The sequence below is a fragment of the Drosophila gunungcola genome (genome assembly GCF_025200985.1).
Source record: "Drosophila gunungcola strain Sukarami chromosome 2R unlocalized genomic scaffold, Dgunungcola_SK_2 000004F, whole genome shotgun sequence".
Lineage (NCBI taxonomy): Eukaryota > Metazoa > Arthropoda > Insecta > Diptera > Drosophilidae > Drosophila > Drosophila gunungcola.
This window is the reverse complement of record NW_026453167.1, coordinates 65,093-91,253: the sequence shown is the minus strand read 5'-3', so window position 1 is coordinate 91,253 and position 26,161 is coordinate 65,093. Positions and strand designations below refer to the sequence as shown.

At 39.0% G+C, this 26,161-nt stretch overlaps 2 protein-coding genes across 6 annotated transcripts in view; both read left to right on the top strand.

The window, feature by feature from the left end:
- Positions 1-113: 113 nt before the first annotated feature.
- Positions 114-8,849, top strand: LOC128253723 (ATP-dependent 6-phosphofructokinase). 5 transcript variants are annotated; one of them, XM_052982345.1, is made up of 12 exons: positions 114-262; positions 312-420; positions 471-541; positions 595-928; positions 2,026-2,127; positions 3,153-3,494; positions 3,553-3,707; positions 4,950-5,058; positions 5,846-6,034; positions 6,397-6,839; positions 6,904-7,746; positions 8,129-8,849. In XM_052982345.1, the coding sequence occupies exons 1-12, from the start codon at positions 219-221 to the stop codon at positions 8,265-8,267; spliced, it is 2,880 nt and encodes a 959-aa protein (XP_052838305.1). In that variant the 5' UTR covers positions 114-218; the 3' UTR covers positions 8,268-8,849. The 5 variants fall into 5 exon arrangements, with proteins under 5 accessions (XP_052838305.1, XP_052838304.1, XP_052838303.1 ...); XM_052982344.1 differs by lacking the exon at positions 4,950-5,058 and adding an exon at positions 4,109-4,217; XM_052982343.1 differs by lacking the exon at positions 4,950-5,058 and adding an exon at positions 3,828-3,936.
- Positions 8,850-9,481: 632 nt separating this feature from the next.
- LOC128253720 (neurogenic protein mastermind) overlaps positions 9,482-26,161 on the top strand; it is a 73,512-nt gene continuing 56,832 nt past the window's right edge. Inside the window, 2 exon segments of the mRNA XM_052982339.1 lie at positions 9,482-9,874; positions 10,237-10,332. The gene's annotated coding sequence lies outside the window, so the exon portion shown is untranslated.

Here is a 26,161-nt window from a genome sequence, read left to right as displayed (position 1 = left end):
TGAAATTACAGTTTCTTAATTACCAACAAAAAAACCAAAAAATTAAATAAATAATACAAAAAAAACCAACAAAATGCGTTTTTTCTCGAATTTTCTTTTTCGATTAAAGTTTCCCTGTGCAAAGATGTCACAAACGTACAAAAATTTATAGGAAAAATTTAGAAAATTGAAAAACAAATAAAAATGTGCAACATTTAGGAGGCAAAATTTAATTTGGCATGCATTCTAACAAATTTCGAGTTTTAACTAAATTTAGGCCCTTGTAAGTAGCTGTTTTATAACTTATTTATAACCTTTAATTGTTTTTTAAGTATTTTGGAATTTAATGGGGGGATACCAGAAGGACGCCCATTTCATGGAGTCCAACCAAAGAATTCTTTACCAGGGAACCCAAACAAAGGTCCCATTCTTAACCGAAAGGTAAGAACAGGAAACAATCGAAGCATATTAAAATATTTCTCCCCCATCAGCTCACATTATCAGGAAACAATCACCAGTGTACACGAAGTCATCTGGTCGATAATTTAGGCAATTCTAAATTGTGTGTACAGTCTTTAATTATTTAAAAATAAACCTCAATCGATTCCTTCGCAGCTATAAAGAAATTATTTTTTTAAAATGCAAACAAATTGTGAAACTGCATTTAAGAAAGTCCAGTGATTCTGGTGATCAAAAGGACAATAGCACTGGTAAAGAGAATAAAAAGGATTACGCATCAAGGCAACCATGTGGACGACACCGACCAGTGGATTTTCTGACAAAAGACTATAATGACTTTATAAATTCTAAAAAACTTACTGACAGTATTGCTAGAAAGAAGAAGAAAGCTGAATCAAAAAGGAAATGTGGTAAAACCCTTGAAGATCTACGAAAGTGTTTGAGGACTATGCAGGACGTTATTGATTTTGTCCACCCTGTCAGGCCTTATGTAAGTTTTATTATTTTAACGATAACAAAACCACATTTTTAAAAAGCCATCACAAATTTGCAATATTCTAAGATAGAATATAAAAAGATCTAGTTTTTTTACTTCAATTATGATGATTAACGTTCAAAAGTTCGGTCGAATATAAAAGTTTCTATATAATATGCACTAAGAGAGAAAAATACTCATATTTGCTGTTTAAACTACAAAGCAATATACAAATTTGGATTTACGGTTAAAGTTTGACTGATTTACTCCCTTTTCATATATTTTTTCCATATCTAGTTAAAATGCATTTATTTAATGGTTTTTATACAAAACCAGTTACAAAAGCCGCTTCCCTTTTAAAACCCGCTAAGAAACGGTAAAAATTGAAAGTGCCCCCATTCGATATATCGCTCACACCCACCGATAACAGCTCCAAAATGACCCCACACCCAGCGGTGAAAGCTCGCGAAAGCTTTTACTCGCCCAACCGCAATCAGCTGATCAACAGCTGAACAGTTGTGGCCTGAAGGTAAACAAATTGCTTAAACGGTATTTTCCGCCCGCTGCTAATCGCGAAAAGTCCGTGCATAACAGATAATACCATCCAAGTTTTAACACAAAGCCAAAAAAAAAGTTAACAAATCGCGGTGGGACGAGAACGTGGGAGGATTTAAGCCACCCAGAGTTTGCATTGCATCAGTACGCACTTACAGCCAGCCCGTGACTGTGTGCCTGTGTGCGTGTGTCCGTGTGTGTGTTGTGTATGCGTCTGGGCCTGAAGGTCACCTTGAAACGTCAAAAGCAAAAGCGAAACTTGTGAATACCGCCTGTGAATGTACATCGCTAGACAGTGAAAAGCCACGGCAAGGAGCAGTAGTAGTATTTAAAGCCCATTTTGGATAAAATAACCCAGCTCCAGCTGCGTGGTTAGGATATAGTTAAAAATCGGGAAGTACCATCTACCGATAGATAGTGCTTAACAGGTCCCTTTTCCTATAGAGTGTGTGCTTGTGAGATATATCCCTTATTATATCCGAAAAAAAAACAAACAAAAATAAAATAGAAAAATGAACTCCGAAATTAACCAACGATTCCTGGCCCGCGGCTCGCAGAAGGACAAAGGACTGGCGGTCTTCACCAGCGGCGGGGATTCCCAGGGCATGAATGCCGCCGTGCGGGCCTGTGTGCGTATGGCCATCTACTTGGGCTGCAAGGTGAGTGGTGACCTCTGTCAAGTACTTTACACGCCCCCCCCACAACCCCACATGAACCCAGAAATTTACGTAAAACACCTGGTAATTTGCTTATCAGCACCAGCAGCAGCAGCCATTGAACCATGGCGATAAAGTTTTTTAAGCCAGTTAGATAATCTCTAATCGGTACGAAAAGAAATTCTTCGGCGCGACAAATCAAGAGTATATAAGTATATATGCACATTGACATTGGGTTTATTTCGGGCCACTCTCACATGCGATTTATTTCGGCCAATTTGTTTCGTTTTTTGTTGTCGCTCTTGGTTTCTTTTCGGCTTGTCTTCCTTTTCAAATAAGTTCTTTAATGTTATAGGGAAGTTTTTTTTTTTTTTGTGGTTTTTGCCATCTAAATATGCAAATAATTGCTCAATTGCGGTTCATTGAAATTGATTAAAATCCATTTATTTGAATTCAATTTGTTGGGGGTCATAAAAAGTGAAATTTATGACACGCGTCGAAAAGCAATTTGTTAGCTACATATGTATATCCTATATACATAAAACGTGCTTTTGTTTTGAGAGTTCCAAATTCTGCTTTGTTTGGAATGACAACTAATAATCAGTAATCTTATCTAAATAATCTAATGTGTCTATGCATCATTATTGTTTGTTTTATTTTTTCACTTTTTAGTAGAAATGCTTTACAAAACTAAAATATACTTAATAAAACAATTAATAAATCAATTAAACCAAAGGTATCTTAACTTATCATACATATATTATATTATCTATATATATTTAAAAAATTAAAAATTATTTTGCAACATTAAAGGAGTGTCATATTTTGTATTTTGTCATTTAAATAGTTTTGATTTTTCACCATTCTAATGTTTCAATACAATTTAAAAAGCAATATCAAATTTACTGTTAATGTTTTTCTCTCGAATTTTTATGATTTATGTTAAATTATGATGTCATGCACCATAAAGAAATCCCTTTTCTGGATTACACAATTTCTACATAAATTTCATATCTTTCTCCGCCAAGGTCTACTTTATCCGCGAGGGCTACCAGGGAATGGTCGATGGCGGCGACTGCATCCAGGAGGCCAACTGGGCTTCGGTCTCTTCCATCATCCACCGTGGTGGCACCATCATCGGTTCCGCCCGTTGCCAGGACTTCCGTGAGCGTCAGGGTCGCTTGAAGGCCGCCAACAACCTGATCCAGCGTGGAATCACCAACCTGGTGGTGATCGGAGGCGATGGCTCCCTCACCGGTGCCAATTTGTTCCGTCAGGAGTGGTCCAGCCTCCTGGATGAGCTGGTGAAGAACAAAACCATTACCACCGAGCAGCAGGAGAAGTTCAATGTGCTGCATATCGTGGGATTGGTAAGATATTTAGGCGTTTTCCTTAAGAAACATTACTCATGGCTACAACTATTCACAGGTGGGCTCCATCGACAACGATTTCTGTGGCACGGACATGACCATCGGCACGGATACGGCCCTGCATCGCATCATCGAGGCCATCGATGCCATTTCCAGTACCGCCTACTCTCACCAGCGCACCTTCATCATGGAGGTCATGGGTCGTCATTGCGGGTAAGTGGATGTCCAGGAAATGTGCCAGCAAAGTGGGGGGAGGGGGTTGGCTTTTGTAATTAGCCTAAGTGTCAGTGATTAATTGGGATTTTAGCTAATGCCCGCACCGACTATCCCTAGCTATCTGCCGGTGGTAGCCGGTATTATCTCCGAGGCAGACTACGTCTTTCTGCCCGAGTATCCGCCGCCACAAGATTGGCCCGATCGACTTGTCCTCAAGTTGGAACAGGCAAGCCCAAACGGAAATATGTTGAATGTCGGATCATTTCGCACATTTCTGTTTTATTTTTTCGATGCCAGTACCCTGTCGATCGATCTTAGTGTCCACATTCCATATCCCATCTCGCAGCAAACTCCCCACCCAACCCTTTTGACTAATATTTTGTAATATATTTTTGCAGCTATTTAGCTCTTGTGGGCGGACTGGCGTGCGAGGCGGATTTCATATTCATTCCCGAAATGCCGCCCAAGGTCGATTGGCCAGACAGGCTCTGCTCCCAGCTGGCCCAGGCAAGATGCAGCTCTATTTCCCATTCCATCTGCACTGCGAAAAATCGTTGTAGTATCAGGGAAAATGTTCTGGATTCAATAGTCAATTGCATTGGGTTATCCTTAAATATGGATTCAACTTTCTCGTTTTCTCATTTTATAAAACAGTTCTTGGTGTAAACCAAATTTTTCGAATATAATTGGTTAACCATTTTAATTAAATTTTCAAAAGTCTTTATAAATAGGGTTCATTTAAGAAATATTATTCAAATATACTTAAAATTAGTTAATAAAGTTTTTCATAAAATCGAAGAATAATCCAATCGAGCAAGTTAAATCCTGTTTAAAGAGATAACCTGCAAATTTAAATGAATTTTAATCGAGAATATGGTTCCTGTTTGTAGACAAAGTTTTAAACTTAAATGCAGCTGTCGTCGCTTAGTTTCAAAATTATTGCCTATGTAGTACACAAGTACTTTTAAGTACACTATTTTTTTGTTACACTTAATGAGAGCGACAAATGCCACACAAAAGCTTTTTCTTATTTTCCGCTTGCTGCACACGAATGTTTCTCTATAAAAAACAAACAGAGACACGGAATGAATTACGCACAGTTATTGTCTGTACAAGCATACCCAAAATCATATTGTAACTAATCTTAAGTTTACCCCAGGTACTCCCAATCCCCTAATGATCTTCCCCGGCATTTGTGCACCATATTTCATTTTTGTACTTAATCTTTTGTTTTTTTAGTTACTTAGCCATATCGGCAGCCATAGCCACAGAGGCTGATTTTATGTTCATACCCGAGGAGCCGGTGTCAGTCGATTGGCAGGACGAGATCTGTGCCAAGCTCCTGCAGGTCAGGCCAAGTGTCCTTCTCTATCCAATTAGTTTCTAGTTAATATCTTTTGTCAAAGTTTGAATTTTCCAAATTTCTACTGCTTTGTTGTTTTGGCCTTTTTGGTGTGCCGAAATTTCAATGGCGATAAACGGCTTTAACATCTATTTGATTTACTTGTTTGGGTATTTGGGTCTCTGTTTTTTGTACTCCTCATGATGTCACTGAGTTCCTTTATTAACTTTCCCAACTCCACTAACCCTCATCCTCGTCTAATCGATCTGTATATCTTCATAAATATTATATATATTGACTTACTGTGACTTGTGCGTTTATTCTTCACATTTCAAGATATTATTCAGTTGCAATGCGTTTCAAAACATAAGGAATCCTGACGAATTTAACTTGTTTTTTTTTTTATAATTTTATTAAATTTAGCTAGTTTATTTTATTTATTCGACCATTATTCACTGTTCAAATTGCATTTTCATCAAATTTTATTTGAGTACAATCAAATCAATGTTAATAAAATAAAATAAATTTATTTTTAATCAAATAGACTCTTGCTAAGCCTGCAAATTTAACGTTCTGAAACGCACTGTACTTATAAGCTCGCTGACACACATTTTGTTCCACATTATTCAGATATCAAACGGCAAAGCATTTGTAAAATACACATCGTAGAAAAGATGATGTCCATTCATCAAGCTTCTTCATAAGTTGTTTGTGCGGTTGTAGTTTTTGTGTCACCCACTAACATAATTTGGTAAATATATTTTAAAACATATTTTACGTTATTAACTAACAGGAGCGCTCTGCTGGCCAGCGCCTGAACATCGTGATCGTGGCCGAGGGCGCCATGGATCGCGAAGGACATCCCATCACTGCCGAGGATGTGAAGAAGGTGATCGACGAGCGTTTGAAGCACGATGCCCGCATCACTGTTTTGGGTCACGTGCAGCGCGGTGGCAATCCCAGCGCCTTCGATCGTATTTTGGTGAGTATTTTTGTTGTATCACATTAAGCTAGCTACTGTAGTACCTACAAAATTCAATTGTTATCAGTATCTTACGCTAGACTTCCTTATCCTTGATAGTTTACATTTTGTAGCATACTTTTTAAGAAAATCCTTATTTTGTAAAATCCAAAATCTGGTTGTAAACGATGCAGCAGCAGAAATACTAATTTCAGATTATATAGTTAATTCTTAAGGTCAACGATTACACATTTTTTTAGCTTGCCGATTAAATATTTGTGTAAATGGGTTTATCTTTAATATAATTTGTATACAAAAATTTTATAAGTAAGATCTATACAAATATATTTGAAACTAATTTGAAACTAATTACTCCTTTTCAGGCCTGTCGCATGGGTGCTGAGGCCACTTTGGCCCTGATGGAGGCCACCAAGGAGTCGGTGCCAGTGGTCATCTCTCTGGACGGCAATCAGGCCGTTCGTGTGCCGCTGATGGAGTGCGTGGAGCGCACCCAGGCGGTGGCCAAGGCCATGAAGGAGAAGCGCTGGGCGGATGCCGTCAAGCTGCGCGGTCGCTCCTTCGAGCGGAATCTGGAGACCTACAAGATGTTGACGCGCTTGAAGCCCCCCAAGGAGAACTTCGATGCAGATGGCAAGGGAATCGAGGGCTACCGTCTAGCTGTGATGCACATTGGAGCTCCAGCTTGCGGCATGAATGCCGCGGTGCGCAGCTTTGTGCGAAATGCCATCTACCGGGGCGATGTGGTGTATGGAATCAACGACGGTGTCGAGGGACTCATTGCCGGAAATGTCCGCGAGCTGGGCTGGTATGTTGTAGCCATCGTGGTCTCTTGCCCTCCAAATGCCCGCCTAATTCTCACCCACTTCCAGGTCCGATGTCTCCGGATGGGTTGGCCAGGGTGGCGCCTACTTGGGCACCAAGCGCACTTTGCCCGAGGGCAAGTTCAAGGAGATCGCCGCTCGCCTCAAGGAGTTCAAGATCCAGGGTCTCCTGATCATCGGTGGCTTTGAGAGTTATCATGCCGCCGGGCAGATTGCCGACCAGCGGGACAACTACCCTCAGTTCTGCATCCCGATCGTGGTCATCCCATCGACGATCTCGAACAATGTGCCCGGCACAGAGTTCTCGCTGGGCTGCGATACCGGCCTGAATGAGATCACGGAGATTTGCGACCGTATCCGGCAGTCGGCCCAGGGCACCAAGCGCCGTGTGTTCGTCATCGAGACGATGGGTGGCTACTGCGGCTATTTGGCCACCCTGGCCGGTCTGGCCGGTGGCGCCGATGCCGCCTACATCTACGAGGAGAAGTTCTCCATCAAGGATCTGCAGCAGGATGTCTATCACATGGCCTCCAAGATGGCCGAGGGCGTCTCCCGCGGCCTGATCCTGCGCAACGAGAGGGCCAGCGAGAACTACAGCACGGACTTCATTTACCGCCTGTACTCGGAGGAGGGCAAGGGCCTGTTCACCTGCCGGATGAACATCCTCGGCCACATGCAGCAGGGCGGCTCGCCCACACCCTTCGACCGCAACATGGGCACCAAGATGGCCGCCAAGTGCGTCGACTGGCTGGCCAACCAAATCAAGGCCAATGTGGACGCCAACGGCGTGGTCAACTGCAAGGCCCCGGACACCGCCACGCTGCTGGGAATCGTGTCGCGGCAGTACCGCTTCTCGCCGCTGGTCGACCTCATTGCGGAGACCAACTTCGAGTGAGTACTGTGCTGGGAATCTTCACTCCTAGTCTGAAAGTTAAAGAAAAGGGTTTATCTTTACAAGGAAAAGTACAAATTTGATTTGAAATTTGAGTTTAATTAAGACAGCTTAACAATGACTTTAAACATTAACTACCTTTTTTGGATTAGTTTTAAAAACTTAGATATGTTTTTTTTAACCTTTAATATCAAGCCATTTCAACAGTTTGCCTGAAAAATGCTTATACATATTGTATAAATATTAGATTTTTGAGCTTCGTTGGTTTTGATCTTTATGTTTTTTTTCTAAAACGTATATCTTCTTTTAAATTTTAATTTAATTTTGCATATTTCGTCTAATAAAACCCAAACTAATTGAAATGTTCTTCTCTTTTCCCAGTCAACGCATCCCGAAGAAGCAATGGTGGCTGCGCCTGCGTCCCCTGCTGCGGATCCTGGCCAAGCACGATTCGGCCTACGAGGAGGAGGGTATGTACATCACCGTGGAGGAGGAGTGCGCCACCGACGCCGTCGCCTAAGCGGGGATTCCCCACTTCCGCTTACCTACCGCCTCCATCGCTGCATCGAAGCATCTCTGTACTCCTATCCGCACCCTCGAATCTGTCTCTGTGTTCGCTTTTTGAGTTGTTTTGGCACCGCATCCGATCCGTTTTATGGTTTCATGACCACGACCAGACGAGGAGGCCCATGACAGCAGCACATACGAAAGTATTTCATCATCTACAGACGCATACAACACGCACAAATACATAACTTATTTAACTTATATTGCCCGCCAGTCGATTTTCTTATGATTTCGCCAAATATCGGATTCTTGAATCCTGAGTCTCGAATACCGAATAACGTTAATAGTTGATTCTACATTGCAGCCGTTCCCAAGTGTCTGCAGACCTGTTAGCGGACACCGTTTCGTATGTTATCGTAAATTGTTGGCTCCTCAGCCCAACTAAATTAAATGTTAAAGTATTTACACAAATTACCCAGTCAACGGAACAAATTCTATCTCCAAAGTGTTTTTCGAGAATTGTTATCGAACGAAGCAATGATCTATTTATATCGACGTGCTAAATACATAATCAAAGACCTGTAGGCACAATTTATTTCAAAATGGTTCTTTTTATTGGTGGGGTAATAATCCCATCCTTTTTGTTTGTTTCTTGGCAGATTTTAACATTTTATAAAAAAAAGTTTTTAATTAATTAAATTACGAATATAAAAAACTCTTTGTCCTGGAAAATACTTGTATTAACCAACAGTTAAGGGTCAGAAGTGCGCTAAACGGCAAAAGGAATTGCTTTAAACTTCAAATACAGTACCCACGCCATCGTTGCCACCTTTTTAATGAAAAATTTAAGATTCATCGGTGGATACATGGAGCCTTTTCCAGCTTCCTTTTCCCAATCTTAAAATTGGCCCAAAAATATTTTGGTTATCTTTCATACCACATCTTTCAGAATTTGGATCGAACTTTTAATTCGGTTTCGCGGTGAACTTGCAGCTGCACTGCTTAACAATGAGAGTGCGCAGTTCAGCTGTAGAAATTTATCGCGGGACCAAATTACAAATTCAAATCGAACCGTGAGAAAATTAAATTTTCAGATTTTTATCTATGTGGCATCACTGAAAAAGAAATGTTAAGAAATCGATACTCATTAACAGAAATGTTAGGAAATCGATAATTTTGAACAGAAATGTTAAGAAAGCGATAATTTCTGTTAGTTGTCGGTGAATTTTTTTTTCGCGTTCAAAAGAAAGGTTGTTTTACGCTCCGTCGCGGTTTTTGTCGCTGTTTTAGCTCGAAAACTCGCGTAAAAAATACACTTAGCGAATTAACTGAAAAGTGAATACAAAGTGAACAAAAAAAGAGATAAGTGTGTACACAAATACAAAATAAAAACAAACAAAAAAAAACCAATGAAACAAAATTTTGGCGGCGTTCTTTTAATGTTGTCCGGAATCTGTGTTTGATTTTTCCGGCCTGATGCTATCGAAACAGTTTAATTGTCTAACAGTGTATAGCGAGATAAAAGTAAGCAAATAAATATTATTATTTTAAACTAAAAATGCAACCCTCAACAGCGTCCTTTGCATTGGTGTGCGTTTATATGCATTGGTGTGCGTGTGTGTAAGTGCCTGTGGATATTATGTTGCAAGGGAAATTGCCGCCTGTTAATTGTTTATGCTTAAATTGAGACGAACAGAGAGTTTTTAAATTGCAGCACTAGCATTTACCGTTAGGCGAGAGTAAAAACATTCAACAAGTCACTAACTAAAACAAAAGCAAAGCGGATCACTCTCTCTTGTGCTCTCTTTCTCTCTTTGAGTTTTATGTGTGTGCCCGAGTGTTTTTTCCGTGTTTTGTTTTGATTTTCATACACGAATACAAAGTCAAAAAGAGAGAGAAAGAGAGACAGAGTAACGCTCTATTGCTTGTTGTTGTTGCATTTACCATCTAACAAAATTGTGACGTACTTGTTGTTGTTGCAGTTGGATTAAAAGTCAAGCAATTATCAGTGCTAAACAGAAATAAATACGAAAATAAAAAGAAATCAAAATCAAATTGGATTATCGCCCAGCTTCTGGGTAAGTAATTTTACACTCTTATCGCCTAATTAGTTTATAGCTTTTATTTGTGTGTGGGTGGCTTTTTGCATTTGAAACCAGTTTTATTTCGGGTTTATATGCCTTTTTTTTCTGATTTTGATAAGACCTTGAAGCGCTTTTCGTGTAGAACTTCGTTTGATTGATGTTGTTTATGCTTGAGGGAGCTTGAGTTAAAGCTCGGTTTCGGTTTTTAAAAATAGATCAAGACCAGTTTTTCGAGGCTTTGAAATTGCCAAATAGTTTCCTAAGCCGCAACTGCAGTTTATTGTTGTTGTTGCATCGCCTAGAAAATGATGGATGTACAATTGCCGCTATCTCGCTCTGTCCATGCATGCCTTTTCTCTCGCACACCCAGAAGTTGTCGGTTGAGTTTTTACGGCCGTCTCTTTTGTGTCTTTTCATTTATTTGCTTTTGTCTTTGGGCTGATGACTTTGTTTGCCTTGTTTTTCGTTCTCTCTCCGATTCTTTTTACATCTTTGATCCTTCGGTTTGATCCTTGTAGGTAGCATAAAGAGAGTGGGAGAGAGTTACCGTTGATTCATTCACTTAAATCTGTAAGATACTTCAATCTTCTGCCTTAAAACCAATTCGAGAAATATCTTTGATCGCGAATTTCCGTTAATGGGAGTAGTAAACAAACAGCAAATAATAAACCTGAGTTACAAACAAAAAAAGTTTTTGGTTACACCCCTTTCGATTATGTAAACATTTCGTAGAGTACATTTTGAAAAATTAAAATAAAAAAGAAATTACCTTTTTTGGGTAACTAAAAGTAAACTTATTGAATTTAGTAGCTTGAATAGAGTTTTCAACGCAAATCATTTAATTCAGATTCCGCCAAACTATGTACTTGAGCTTAAGTCTTTAGAAGGTACTTTCAAACTGATTAATTAAGGATTTTTTGTGCAAAATAATAATAGTTACATTTTAATACATATCACCTCATCTTGATTTTTTTTTTGGAGCTACTTCAAAAATATATACAAAACTGTAAACAGAGATTTAACTTTTAAAAATTTCCCTAACCAATATCAGCTGCATTCCAATGGAATACCGATGAAGGCGTGCGTTTAAGCACAATACCTGGCATACCCGACATTTTAAATGCTTTTCTTCACTTGATAAACAGTTTTATTTGTCCGGCTCGTCAAATGTCTTTTTTATATATATGTATTTCTCCCTCTGTTCTTCGTCGTTTGTTTTGCCCTACGTCTTCGCATACGTCTTCGAGTGGTCTAACATGTAATGTATGCCTCGTCTTTAGTTTCGTGTTCGTTTCGTCTTTGAGACACCGGAAGTTGTTGCTAGGCTGAAAAGTTGTGTGTGTTTTTCAGCGGAGTCTCCATCTGTATCTTTATCTCTCTCTGAAGCCGTATAACCATCTCTATCGGCCGGCAAGTGGCGCGTGTGAATGACCCAATTAAGCTGGAGATAACCCGGCCTAAGCTTCGACTTCGTAGGTGGCTTAAAACTACTCGAATGGACAAGAAGCAGCAGCCCCAGAACCTGCCAGACGAACACAGCACAACAAAAAAGAGTTCACATCGAATATATCGAATGCGAAGTTTGAACTGTAAACAGGTTTACTTGGCCTCACCTCGCTTTCGTCTGCTGCAGTTGGATGGTACAGGTTAACTTCCGTAACGCTAACTCAGCTATAATGGAATTTTCTGTAAAAATAATTAAACCCCTTATGCTTTACTTCTATCATTCAAGCTTAATCTGAATCTTACTGCCAGCAGAGCACCAAATAAGCTATTTGAACAAAGTCCAAGTCAAATTTGCTCAGCTCGGAAATATATTCCTATAATCTGAATACCTTTTATTCGTATAAATTGGAGAGCTACAGTCGAGTTACAAGTTGCATTAAATTTACAAGCCATTAAGTGTCAATTCTGATAAAAATATTTTATCTTTTAAAGTAAACAACAACATATTTCAAAAGAAATTTTTAAAATAAAATGTAGACTTATGTTGTTAAAATAAATGTAGATGTAAATCTTAGATTTTGTATAAAAATGCATAAATCTAATTATACCTTTAAAAGGACCCCCATGTTTTGATAACTGCTTATTTCGAGTCCCAACAAGAATAGTGGTTTCAGTTAGTCATATTCCACTGTATTTGGTTTTATGTGTTTCTTTTATTTTGTGAGGCCAAACTCCTTTTCAGCATTTTTGTATTAAATATTTCGCACCATGTTCTGCATTTATTCGGATACGAGAGATCTTCCGAGGCTCCAGTCTCCAGTCTCCAGTCTGCAGTATCCATCTCCGTCTGTGTCCCTGTCTCTGTCTGACCCTCTGTTGCCGTCCTGTTCTTTGGCATATTTTGTCGTTGAGTCAGTTGGGGTCAATGCTGCTGCCTTTGCCGCTGCTCAACTTAACTCTTTGCTCACTCACTCACTTTGCCCGGTGGCCAAAACAGGTTTTCGCTTTGACTGAGCTTTTGTTGTACGCTTTTTTCGGGTTTTTCTCCTGTGCAGCGGACGACGCGCCTCACCCACTGTCTTTTTTTATTTCGGGCCCAATACCAATATCTGGATTCCCAACCCCTGGGAGAAACATCCCTGCCGCCGCAAAACCGCCCTCGAAAGCGGGCAATCGCAACCTGAGACACTGGGAATGCGAGTGCAGATGGAACTTGGGAATCGCACCGGGACTGGCAATGGGACTTTGGGGGGAGCTTGAGCTTGTGCTGGAGCTGGAGCTGAAGCCCGGGCTATCCCGAAGGTGGATGCCCCATTCCAGGTGTTCGGTCGCTGCATTGTAGCAGGCGCTCAGCTGCATAAACCGCGCGACTGCAGTGGCCGTGTTGCACCAAGTTGTTGCACCAGCAACACACCAGCGACTCTTTCGCGAAAGGTGGAGACGCAGACAGACGGCGACTGCCATTTCTGCACCGGTTTTCCATCCATTTTCCCCATTCGCATTGGTCGCCTGTGCTTTCTTCCTTATCGCCTGTTTCACTGCTGCCACAACTTGCTGCTGTTGCCGCTGTACATGTTGCTGCTGTGCATGTTGCCGCTGTTGCTGTTGCTGCTGCTGCTGTTGCTGCTGCTGCTTTTGCTGCTTATGCTGTAGATGTTGCCGCGGATGTTGCTGCTGCAGGCACCTTTGCGGTGGCAGTTGCACATGCTTGGCCTCCCGAAAGATGCGGATATCAAGTTTACTTAAACATTTCTGGCTCCTGGTACTGAAAGTTTTATTTGAAAGTGATAGCCGGGAAATAAATAACTATTAAGACAAAAAAAAACCTTTGAATTAAATCAAACTACAGTTTACTTTGACGTTGTTGATTTATTGACAACGTAAATCTTTATTTCCGTGGTAGCATGGTCAGCTAAATTGGGTGTACGTTTATTGATTAATATTAATAACGATGTGAAAATAAACTTTATTAAGATTTTAATTTAAAAGAAATAAAACACTTTTTCAAGACTTTTAAAAATAACTATAATTTTCAACATAAAAATACATGGCTCCAAACCAAGACTAAAATTGATAACCTATCAAGCTATAGACAAAAAAAATATTTAAATTTGGGTTAGGAACATTGAGCCCAAAGAAAACTTAATATAATACCTTCAAAAACCTTCTAAATATAAATGGGTAAATAAAATGATCCCCCTCAAACACATACATTGGCTTGCTTAAAATTCAAGGTCCTTAGTTATGTACAGAATAATCTTGAGAGGTTTTGGAACATAAAGCAGCGCACCCATTTGGAAACCAATCGCAACCAGTGCGATCAACCAGACTCCAGCGAATTGTGGTCCGTGCGAGTTTGCTTTTGCCTTAATCAGCAGAAAATCGTATGCGAAATGTACGGTACAGATGTGCCCATATATATAGCACGCTTTGTGTAGAGCCCCTTGGCTCTAGACTCTAGAGTCTAGACCACATAAACGCGTATCAATGGCGACGAAATGTGTACATCGCACATGAACGGGGCGAGTATGTACATTTTAAGAGAGCGCGCGGCAATACGAAATATAAACAAATAATTAACTGACATATCCGTATGCTTATCGCGCAACAAACCGCAGCAGCAGCAGCAACAGCAGCAGCAGCACAGATACAGCAGATACAGATACAGATACAGATACAGGCACACTTTCGGGGCGAGAGCGACTCTGAAATTTGTATCTGACAAAATGCTATAATGAACGTGCTGAGTAGCGTTGCCGTCGCTGTCGCGGAACCAGATACTCATGCCCAGAGATACTCGTACTCGTACTGGTACGTCCACGTCCGAAAAACCCGAGAGATACTCTCGTACTTGCTCGACGTTTTTTTGTTGTACTTGCGTTGCGGCAACAACAACAGAGCAGAATGTATCTACAACATCAAACGTGCGTTGTCTTTGTCGTAGTACAAATTCATTTGAGATTCTTCGCTTCTTTCGGGTTAATATAAATCAGTTTTTCTTCGGGAGCCGCGTGAAGATTCGAAAAGCTGGCACGCTTACGCATCTGTCAGATACTCTGCTCTGCTTGAGATACTTTCTGCCCCGTTTGCTGGGCAGTCGTCCGCATCGGGCGAAAAAATGAAAATGGGGTGACAGTGGGTGGTGGTTTTGGTTAGGCCCTTTGCAAATCGAATGGTTCCCCCTCTCATTACTCCCATTAGTTTGCCTTTGTAGTTGGCCAGAGCATGCTAATTGGTTAAACTGCTGTTTTGGCCGGCCCTGTTTGTCGTTGTCGCCTTAGTTGGCCAACTCGAATGCATTTTTAATTAGATCCCAGCCAAAGCAGAAAGACGGAATCAAACGAAAGCAGTTGGTTGTTAACCTGTTAACTTGGCTCGTTGCTGTTTCTATTCCTATTGCTTTTGTTGGTCCAGTGGGGCTCGTGGGAATTTATTAAAAAGTTTAGGTTTACACACTTCTTTCGAATACACTATTTTTTTCAAACTAAATTAAATTCCTTTATTTAAGTATAAACATCTTTCATTGAACTAAACTGCACATATGAAAGGTTTTAAAATATGTTATGTAATTAAAGACTTATTTAAATAAAGATTTAACGATGTTATTTACACCTAATAAAATTTTGCCTTAAGAAGAGGAATACATATTTAAATTTAAAAATTTAAATAATATTCTCAATAAACATTTTATTGATCAATATTTATTATTCCCACATTTATTTATTTACTATTCTCAAGTAAGTATTTATCTGAGAGAGCATCCACCAGTCGCTTATCACAGTTTGTCTTTCTTTGTTTTATATAATATAAAATCAGAGGCAACGATTATCGGATTTTTATATAAAATTTATTTAAATTTTGGTGTATAAACATATTCTCTTGCTCGCATCGCCTCGACATCGAATTTCCTGCACATATGGACCGTATAAATGTATAAATATGTGCGTACCAAATGTCTGTATAGTATATAAATAAACATTTTTATAGATTTCGAATTGGCTTTGGCAAATAAACTGGTTTAAAACATCTGGCAACAATTGTAGATCCATAAAATGCTGAGATACTTTCGATTGTGACGGTGGGAGCGGTGAAAAAAGCGAGTGGGACAGCGGAGAACAGACTGAACTTAAAGATTCCTTATATTCATTCATTAAGTTTACTTGGCACAGCCATAATTATTATCCCCCCAAAATCCCCTTTGCCCTTACTATTCGACGTGGTTTGTGTTAGTGGAGTCTCCCAGTGGCTGAATTATACTTTCACTTTTTTCGTGCTTTTGTTTCAAAGAAACAATTTTGTGTTGCCTTCTTATTGTTTGTTGTTTGTGCTTCGCCGCTTCTCTGATATCGAAATTACGTAAAGATGAATGGCCGCCCATTGTCTGGCCTACGGAATTTCCAGCGCGGGTGGGAGAGGTCGTTGATCGGGCAGATATAGCGGGGATATGGGGTATCTGGCGGGATCTGTCGCAACGCACCAAAACTGGTAGTCATCTTGATGAATATGCAATGCGAGCGAGCGAGTTCAGGTAATGAGATCCGTCTTCGATTCATCTGGGGGCATTTGGAATCGGTATCAAGACCCCATTGGGGTCGTACGATCCGCATCGGGAGAACGAAACCGATAAGGGAATATTCTATATGCGCATGTATAAACAATCCAGTGTTAAAATCTATTTATGTAGTGGCACACTTATTTGGCGATCGTCTATAAGTACAGTTTTGTGGCCACACATCATTTGGTGAGATTTAGTAAATTGTTTTTGTATTGAAATATATTTTTATGTTCTTCTAATTTTTTTATAAACTTTATAAACTTAATTTCTTAATGACTATTACGAAAATAAGCACATTCAGCAACCGCAACCGCATTTAATTCAAATCAATAATCATTAAGGAAGAAAGCAAACCTACTCCAATAGTCAAATAACTATATTATTTACCCAGTCCCTTCGATCCCCGAAAATCGACCTTAGTCATGCAAAGTACTATGTGCCCTGCCATGAAAATCACTGTATAATGGCGACTGAAGCAAGACTGGAATCTTGGAGAAACAAAAGCAAAGTTCAGAATTGCCTGCCGAATGTCACATTCGATTAATGTTTGATGATTGCCTTCCGATAGCGTTTCAATTGATGTCAGTTGTCAACATAATTAATTGCGTGTACACCTTTGCAAACACACGCACATATGCTTTGAAAAAGAGGTGAGAGAGAGACACGATTGACAGTGGCAAACTGCAAAGGAAATTCATACACTAAGAGAAAACCATACCAATATTGCGAAAGATTTTCATATATTTCTACTAACTATACTTAACGTAACATGTTGATTAAGTTATAAATTATAAAAGTAATATTGGTTAAAATGTTGATTAAATTATAAATCTATGAAATATAAAAAGATGACGGTAAAAAAATAAAAAAAAACAAACCTTACCAATTTTCATAATAACTAAAATATTTTTTCTCTGTAAATCCAACTCCACTACCCAATAAATTTTCTTGGGCTAACTAAAATCGGTTTGAAATCAATCAAGGCTAAAACCTGGCCACACACACATCAACAGCCGCACATTCATCGTTTCAGATTTCATAGGAAAATGTTTTTGGGTGGGAAACGCAACGACAACAATAATATCATGAAGATGGAAGAAGGGGATAAGAAAAGACCGTAACGAAAATGGAAGTCAATTTATTAACTAAAAAAGAAATAATGAAAAACTGGACAACTGAAAGAGCCCGCCAGTGTTTGTGTGTGTTTATGCTAAGGGTGTGCGTGTGTCGGCAGTTTTTTTTAGTGTTTTTTGGGTTGTCAACGTTAATTAATCAATCATTGTACAAAATCTTGACTCAGGCATTAATCATTTAAAATCACAAACTTTAAATTGGGATGCGGAAAATACAGTAGGTTTAGGAATACTCAACTTTTGCAAACAACAAATTGTCTGAAAAAGGGTGAGAAAGAGGCAGAAAAGGTTGAATATGAAATTGGTAGACATAGATAGGTTTATCTCTGTTCGACTTGTTTTTGTTTTTTATTCTTTACTTTTTTTTGTGCCCGGTACTCGTACATTAAGAAGGGTATATTGTGTTCGTACAACAGAGAAATAGAATCATTTCCGGCCCTAAGAAGTATGCATATATACATGTATTATTGATTAGCATCAACAGTAATCTTCTAATTTTCTAAACCACACGTCATCAAACTATTAAAGAATATATTTTATAACTGAACTATATTTTTTGAACACAGACAAACAACAACTTAGGCCAATTCCAAAAACCTAAAGCGCGCTAAATTTGATTGATAATGAAATGTTTTTGTGTGGAATCAGAAGGTTCTGTCAATATCTACCTGCACAAAGTGACTGAAATTAGGAATTTATATTTACCAAAATGAACAAAATAAAAATACCTTTAAAGTTTGAAACCTTATTTGTAACTAGGCAGGAAGTAGTAAGTATCTTTCGGTCGGGGCCCTCGACTAAAGCGCTATTCTTGTTCTTTATTATTTTTATTTATTTTTTTGCCACTCAACACGTTTTCTGGTTCTGTCTTTAGGTGTGTGGGTGTGTGCTTGAGCATGCGGCCGCACTTGTGCCACGTACAACAAAAACAACAACCACACCAGCGAGGAAAGTTCATTTGAATGCTTTTCTTTTATGCCCCGCGAGATACACAAAATAATCACACAAACGTTTTTTTTAACCACTTGAGCTTTATAATTTTTTTCAGTACCCCAAAAAAAGAAGGATTTATATGGTCTTGATCTGCCACCAAGATTTCCACTTGGTTTTAATTGGGCTTTTTTAACGAGGACTCGAAGCCACTTGTCTCATTACATATTTATGGCCATATTCTTTTTACTTTTCTTCATTTCCATTTCCAAGCAAATGAATTCAGCTAAAAGATTGGCATAGGAAATTTCCATTTGCAAGATTGTCAATTTATGGGGGGTTAAGAGGTGCGAACGGGCTTAAAGCAACAATGATCGAAATGTCAATACACTTTTCTTAGTTATTATGGAAAATTTTCTTATCGTTACTTGTGCGTACATTGTTGGGTCATAAAAATGACAATAAATGTGTGAAAAACGTGGAATGGTATTATTTTTTATTATTTTATTGAGTGTTTTGAATGATAGTAGGGATAGTAGAAAAGATATTTAATTCAAAGGTTGACCCTAATTATTCGCCTTGAAATTATTTTGAACGGGATTGAAAGGGGATTTTGAAAATTATTTTATTTTAAAATAGTTTAGCTAAAACACAAATATAATCATAATGTTCAATATAGCTTTCCTTATTTTTAAACTTAAATAATACAACTTAACAGAGCTAAGTAAGAAATTTGTTTGAAACTGGGCCAGTGTCTTATAATTCTCAACCAGTTAAAAGCGCTTTATAAAATAATTATAAACACAAGTACGTTCTACGTCTGTGTACCCTTTAATTTTATTTAATAAATTATACATTTAACGATTACCGTCGACTATCGATCTGTCTGATAAATTGCCTTAATAAGCTATTGCAGTCGTAGATAACGTCACGAAAATGTAGTTCTGAAGTACAACACAAAAGATAATGCTGCCTTTATAAACTTAAAGCTGTCTTGTTTTGCTTCATATAAATTATTGACAAAGCCCATTAATAATAATTACTAATTACTAGCATTTATTGTAAAGTTGTTGTCATAGTAGAAGTTAAAGAAAATTGCAGATACAACGAAAGAAAGAACATTAGAGGTACTTGCATAGATCAACATTTTTGCATCTCCCATGGATGTTTTGGATGGTCAGGGGGTTACGTGTGCTCTGTGGAACAAGGGGGGCACAAAGGGTGGCTGACGATGCTGTGCTATTGTTGTTGCTTTTGTCGACGACAGTCGTCCGAACGGTCTGCATGTGTCACACTGTACATCGTACATCGCCTCTCTTTTGTTGTTCGTGTATTGGTAGTGCAACGACCTGTGACAAAAAGCCAACAACAACAACTGCACAGCAGCACAGGAACAACAGCAACAACAAAAACAGCAACGGAGCAGCCTTAAAAACAACAACAACAACAACAATGTGTGACGCAGGGATGTTGTTACGTGCAGTGAGTACAAAAGAGAGCCAGAGAGCGCAAACAGAAAGTCAGAGCGAGAGAGCTCATTTTGGGGTACAGCTGTTAACGAAAACTCCCACGCTGCTGTCTCTGCTGCAGCGCAGTTGCTGCGCCGTCGGCGTTTCTGTTTAGTAGGAAATTTTTGTGGGGCTTCTTTTCATTTTTTGCCGTTGTTTCGGTTTTAGAAGTCAAACTTATTTTAGCTCCTAAAAACAGTTGATTTTACAACTAGCAGTTTTTAATAAGCATCGACTGGTTAGTTAAACCAATTGAATTAACATGCTTTTTTGTATCAATCAAATGATATTTACCTTTCAAATCAATTTTTTTTAGTAATAAATAAAATGCAGAAAAAAATTGTTAGAAAAAACTTTAAAATAATTAAACATTTTAGACGTTATCGAAGATTAAATATACCTATTAATTGTACAGCATTGACCTCTTAGGTTTTTGGTCTTACCATGTTCTTCATAGACAAGTTTGACTGTTGTTCTAGAATGCATTTTCTTCTAGCGTTTTGTTGCGTTTAAATTACTGTACTGCTTACAGGCCTCTAGCGTTTTTGGTTGCATCTACTTAATAACAGAGAAAAAAAGTAGAAAAAATGCAAGAAAAATGGCAGAAAATAGTTTTCCCTGAAATTGCTTTTGTTGTGTACACAAGACCAAGGGAAAACAGGTTGCCAAGAAAATGAGATGGAAAATGTAAACCGGGAGGGGGCGATCTAGTGCTGCATGCTGATGGACTGAACTTCATTAATTAGTCTCATGAAATGCGCCTGCTAAACACGCCTTAATTACTGGGTCAAACATTGTATCGGTGTAGAGTATCTGTGTGTTTGCATCTTGTGTCTCGGTTGCTGTGTGTGTGTGTGTGCATTTCCGGGCAGTCAAACATCTCGTTTAGTTCCAATTTGTTCAAATATAAACGCCACTCGCAGCATGAATTAATTAACGTTAATCAACTTTCGCGCCCATAAAAACAATATAAATAGAGAACTAGAAAATGCTCTGTGGGCACGAGTCTGGCACAATAGCATTTAGCGCTTGCCAAGTTTTAGTTGCATAAATTTCCCATTGTTATTGGCTGAACACATTATTTATAAAAAAAATGTTTATTGCTTTTATCAGTTTTTAGGTTTAACGAATTTATATTTTATTAAAATTTGAAAAATAAAGAAAAGTTATCAAATATCATGTATAACTTGAAATTTTCACTCATATGCATTATTTATTATGTTATTTTGAAGCTCAATTGAATTGATAGAAACTATTTAAATTTGTTTTTCTATTTATTCGTATTGTTCTCTTACATCTTTTAGTTGCTTTTGAGCTTATTGCCGAGCGACAATATCGTGGCTTTCAGCAGTCGTCACGTGTGGCTCATAAATATTTAAGCGCAATACAAGGGGATTTAGGGAGTGCTATCGGGGAACATGGTTAAAGCAAAGACCGGACCCCGTTTTACTTTTTTATTTGTATTTTTTTTATAGTTTTCCGCGCGCTGTTTGTTAATTTAGCAAAAAGCATTGCGAAACGGCAGACAATTTAAGACTTCATTAACAGGCCAGGCGAACAAGGGGTTAATGGCGGGGGGTTAAGTGAGGGGACCAGGGGTTGAACCGGAAGAGCGTAGTGGGTTCTATTGGAGGATACGAGCGAGCGACAGGCTCTCTTCATTCTGCCTCGCTCTGCACTGAGCGTTTTGAGGATTACTCGCACCTGCCCAGGTAAATTTACATTTAAGTACACTCAGATAAATGTGTGTTTGCCGAACTCCTAAAGGAGGCCTCAAAATATGGCATATCCTTGCTGGCCAAGGACCGCGCCAATAACCGGAATCTTACAGTGGACAGAATTTATAGACATTTCTTTAAGAGCAGAATAAAAGTATTTCGTTTAATTTTCTACGTTTGAATATTCAAAATTACAAAATAATGGAAGAGAATTCATGAACCCTCGACTCTCGAATTAAATATATAATGTCTTCCAAAACGTTTTGAATCATTTTGAATGCTTCGAAAAGTGGTACGCTCTTCGTCAAAACGCCAATCGGCAGGCATGAAAACTGAAATAGAAAATTAATTAAAGCTAGCAGGCAGTCAGCCGTTTATTCATTGTCCTATCCATTTTATGGGTTTTCCGTCCTTTCCGCCTGTGGAAAGTCACCCCTGTGAGCAGAAATGTCGAGAAGCAAAAAGCAGAAGAGCCTCAGCGAGTGGTTGGCCGTTAAAATGTTGTACAACATGGGTTAAACGGGCGCAGCTGTGCGGAGACGGGTTCACTCGCAAACAGTGCGCCCTCGAGTAAGCAATCAGCTTAAGTTTATTTCGAAGCTGAAATTAAATACTTCTGAAAATAATCAACAAATTTAAAACTTTAATTGCAATTTTTGTTTTTTTTATTGATTGACCTTTGACCGCTTGACAGTCCCACAGCAATAATTATTTTGGCTATTTTAATTTGTACATTTAATGCCTAAATTTTGATGCTCGCTGCTCTTGTAAACAGATTAACAACATTAAAAAAAAAAAAAAAAAAAAAATCAAATTTTGGAAAAGGACTTAGCCCTACTTGAAAATCTTCCTTAATTTATTAAATTAAATTGTATCCGAAAAATTTAATCAAATTGTTTATTATTTTTGAAAATTAGTGTTCAATATTACAGGTTGCTGGATATTTATTTTGACTAGTGTGTAATAAAGAGGATGTTATGTTTAAGATACACTGCCAAACCACAGGAACACTTAAGATGCTAACGAGCATCTTTGATTTTTACTAGCATCATAATGCCCGAAGACGTCTTGAGAAAATCCTGAGTTATAGTTGGGGCTCTTTGATATTGGGAGCTCAGAAGGAGGAGCCATGCCATCCAGCGGTCTCCTCTTTTTTCCTCGACTACTTTTTGCGCTAGTTTTCGTTGTTGCTTGCTGAACAACCGGTTCCGTTGGCCGTTGTTGCTTGTGTTCGGTATTGTGTTGTTGCCTTATTGCGAATTTTCCTTGTTCGCGAGAGTGTGTGTGTGTGTGTTTGAGTATCCCGCTGGTGGGGCACTTGCCACTTTAGCATTATACCATTGTACCGCCAGGCTGATTTTGCTGTGCGCCGCATCGCTGGTGGCATGGAACAACAACAGTGGCGCCCTCTGCAATGTTGCAGCAGCATCGACGATAATGTTGCATGTTGCAGCTGTTGCAAGATACCCCTAACCTCCTCTTTGCCTATTTCCATGCTTTATACAAACGCACGACATCTGTTTGGGGACCTGTTGTTGCTGCTGTTGTTGCGGTTGCCGCTTGATGTTGCTGGTGGAGAAGTTGCTGCTGCTGTTGCTGCTGCTGCTATGTTGCTGTTGCAGCTGGCCAACAATTTGAATCTACTTGTGGGCTTTCCTTGATTTTTATTTATATCTCATTTGCCTTGCGGTTTTTGCACTGCGTGTGAACCAAAATCCTGGGAATGAATGTTTTATTCCAGTTCTCATTAAAATGTTATACAAACTAAATTTCAATGAGATACTATAGTGCGCAGCATTAATTCATTATAAGATAAATATAAACCCACTTTGCTTAATAGAACAACTAGTTTTCCTGTTTCTATTTACCACATTTTTAAAGCCAAACTAAATTGTTTTCAATATTAAAGCACTTTCAAAGCTTCCTCTCACTCACTTAGAGTTTTCTAATACTATTTATTTATTTTATAATTACGATTTAATAACTTTTTGAGCTCGGCCATAAAATAATACAACTTCTTGATTTATGAGAAAGGCGAACTAAAACGATTGCCTTTGGGTAAATATAGTGCTCGGTTGGAGTTCTCCCCAGGGCGCATGTGCAGAGACAATCAAGCTAATTGCATGGAGATGTCGGTTCTGTACTTTCCACCCAAATCTCGCCCACTTTGTGATAGCCCCCTTAAAAACATCGTCAGGTCGCACATTCTCTCCCTTTTGACCATCTCCTTGTCTCTAGCATTTCCTGCGGTTTGGCTTCAAATTTTCCTCGATTTTCCTCAGTCTGCCGCTCGCCTTTGTCCCGGCCGGATGGCTTGGATTTTGGCCCGGACTTCAAAAGGGGGCGGCCACTCGAAATGGGGGCGTGCCGCTGGGCGGAAATTTTGTGCGAGCTGTTGGCTTTTCGGTGGTTTTTGGCTCGAAAAGCGGATCTTTCTCGCAATTCGGATTAGGCGCCCAGCGCCACAGAGCCATAGAGAAATAGAGAAAGAGAGCTTTTCCAGGCCAGTGAAAAAAGTGGAAAGTCCGCTTGGCTTTTCCTCCCCGCCGCATAGCTTTCTCTGCCTGCTTGCAGCCTGTTAGTTTCCGATAAAATTGACTTTTTGTCGCCGCCGTCGTTTGTCGTCTGTTGTTTGTCGTTTGTCGTTTTAGTCGTTAGTTAGTTTGTCGCTTTCGTCACTAGAGGCGGCACCATTTTGTTTGGCGTCGTTTTCTCATGGGCCAACAGACGTTTCAGCCAGCCGACGATTTTAGCCTTCTCTTAGGTCTTCTCTCTGCATTTCCTTTTGCAATAAAATGTATCTTTTTGCCGGTCGCGTTTTAAACCGCAACATTGGTGGGCGACTCAAAACGCGAGCGATTTTTGCAGCTCGCGAATTAATTCAGTAATTCCATTGCTGACGTGCGTTTTTTTGATCAGTTTATCAGATAGTACTGCTTTCGTCTGAAATTATATAAGCTGTCCCCAACAATTTAATAATAAGATGCAAATGCCTTAAATACAAACGCTATTTCATTGCTACACGGGGAAAAAACTATTCGCGTGCATTTTTATTATATCATAAGTTAATATTTAATTTTCATTTTAGCCTTTATAATTCAACCCTTTTGTTATCTCGGATTAATTGTTTGATTATAATCTATTTTTATGCCTATGTTACTTTTAATATGCCACTATTTAGTGAAAATATACGTATATCTATAATTTTTTTTGTTTGTTTTGGATTTGAACAGTTACAACATTTATAGGCTTTTTTAAAATTAAGCAAAGCGGCTTTAAATCTGAAAGTTTGACTGTGCTCCTTTATTTGTCTGACATTATTTTTAAGTTTTTTGTATTAATATTCAATTTTAGTTATTGTTTAATGTCCTAATTTTATGTAAAAACATATGTCTTTAGTTTTCTGTGTAGCCCACACCATAAACACACACATGCATGCGCATAGAGAGTGAATAAAATGCTTAGCTCTCTTCGCTCTTCTTCCCCCTCCCCCGCTTATTCTCTCTTACGCTCTCTCGGAGCAGTACCGTTTTCATCACTAACAGCGTCGCACTAAATCGCCCTGAAATCGCGCTGCTGCTCTCGCTGGGCGCCTGTTCGTTTTTGCGATAGACGCGCGACGTAAGTCGCCGCCGTTTCAATTCTGTTTCTGTTTCGATGCGATTCCGCATCGTGTGCCGCACGCTGTTTTTGGACTTGGGCTGCCAGAAACGCGCCGCTCCAACGTTTCTGCCGCGTTTCTGTCGTCGCCGACGATTTTTTAATTCGCGCCGATTTTGCAATGTTTTCGAGTCGCCGCCGGTCGATGTTAAAATCGTTAACATTGGAGTCTCTCTCTCTCTCTTTGAGTTTGCGTGGATACATTTTCTCTTTCGTTGGCGCTCTATTTGAATCGAGAACTGAGATCATTGGGTAAAAATCTGAAAGATAATTTGATTTAGTTTTTCAAAAGAACTGTAATTAATTTATAACAAAAGTTAAAGAAAATGCTTTAAATTGGATAGGGTTTTAATTTGAAATAACTAGAATTAAAATATTTCAAAAAGCAGCAATGCCAATCGTTTTTTTTTAAGATTAAAGTGTCCAATGCAGTTTCTACCTGCTTTTGTAATCTGAGACGTTCGGGTTTCACTGTACCTTGATTTTTGTTACCATTGACTCCGAAATTTTCTTTTTTCCCAAAGACCTGTGTATTCCCGCTCACTCAATGGGAGTAAAACTGATAATGAGGATGCGGATACAGTTGTAAATCATAAGGTTCGATGTTGAAAATTATCTGCCCGCCTATAAAAATAAAAATCTTTTTTTCCAAAGCAAAAAAAATGCCTTTAACAAAGGATTTTTATGCCGAGAATGTTTTATGGCACTTATCGATTTCCTCCTTTTGCTCCAAATGAAAATTGTTCTTTAAGACTCTCCTGAGAGCTGTGGCCGAAATTTAATGATGCCCCCAAACAAGCAGTCTAATTAAAATTGCTAAGCCCCTCTCAAATATTATGACGCTAAAATTTGCTCGTGACGGGACTATTTTTC

Excerpts from the sequence above, each read along its gene's own strand:
- LOC128253723 (XM_052982345.1), top strand. The coding sequence starts at position 219 with ATGCATTCTAACAAATTTCGAGTTTTAACTAAATTTAGGCCCTT. Across the intron at positions 263-311 it reads TTAACTAAATTTAGGCCCTT|TATTTTGGAATTTAATGGGG; the intron begins GTAAGTAGCTGT and ends TTGTTTTTTAAG. Across the intron at positions 542-594 it reads AATTTAGGCAATTCTAAATT|CTATAAAGAAATTATTTTTT; the intron begins GTGTGTACAGTC and ends ATTCCTTCGCAG.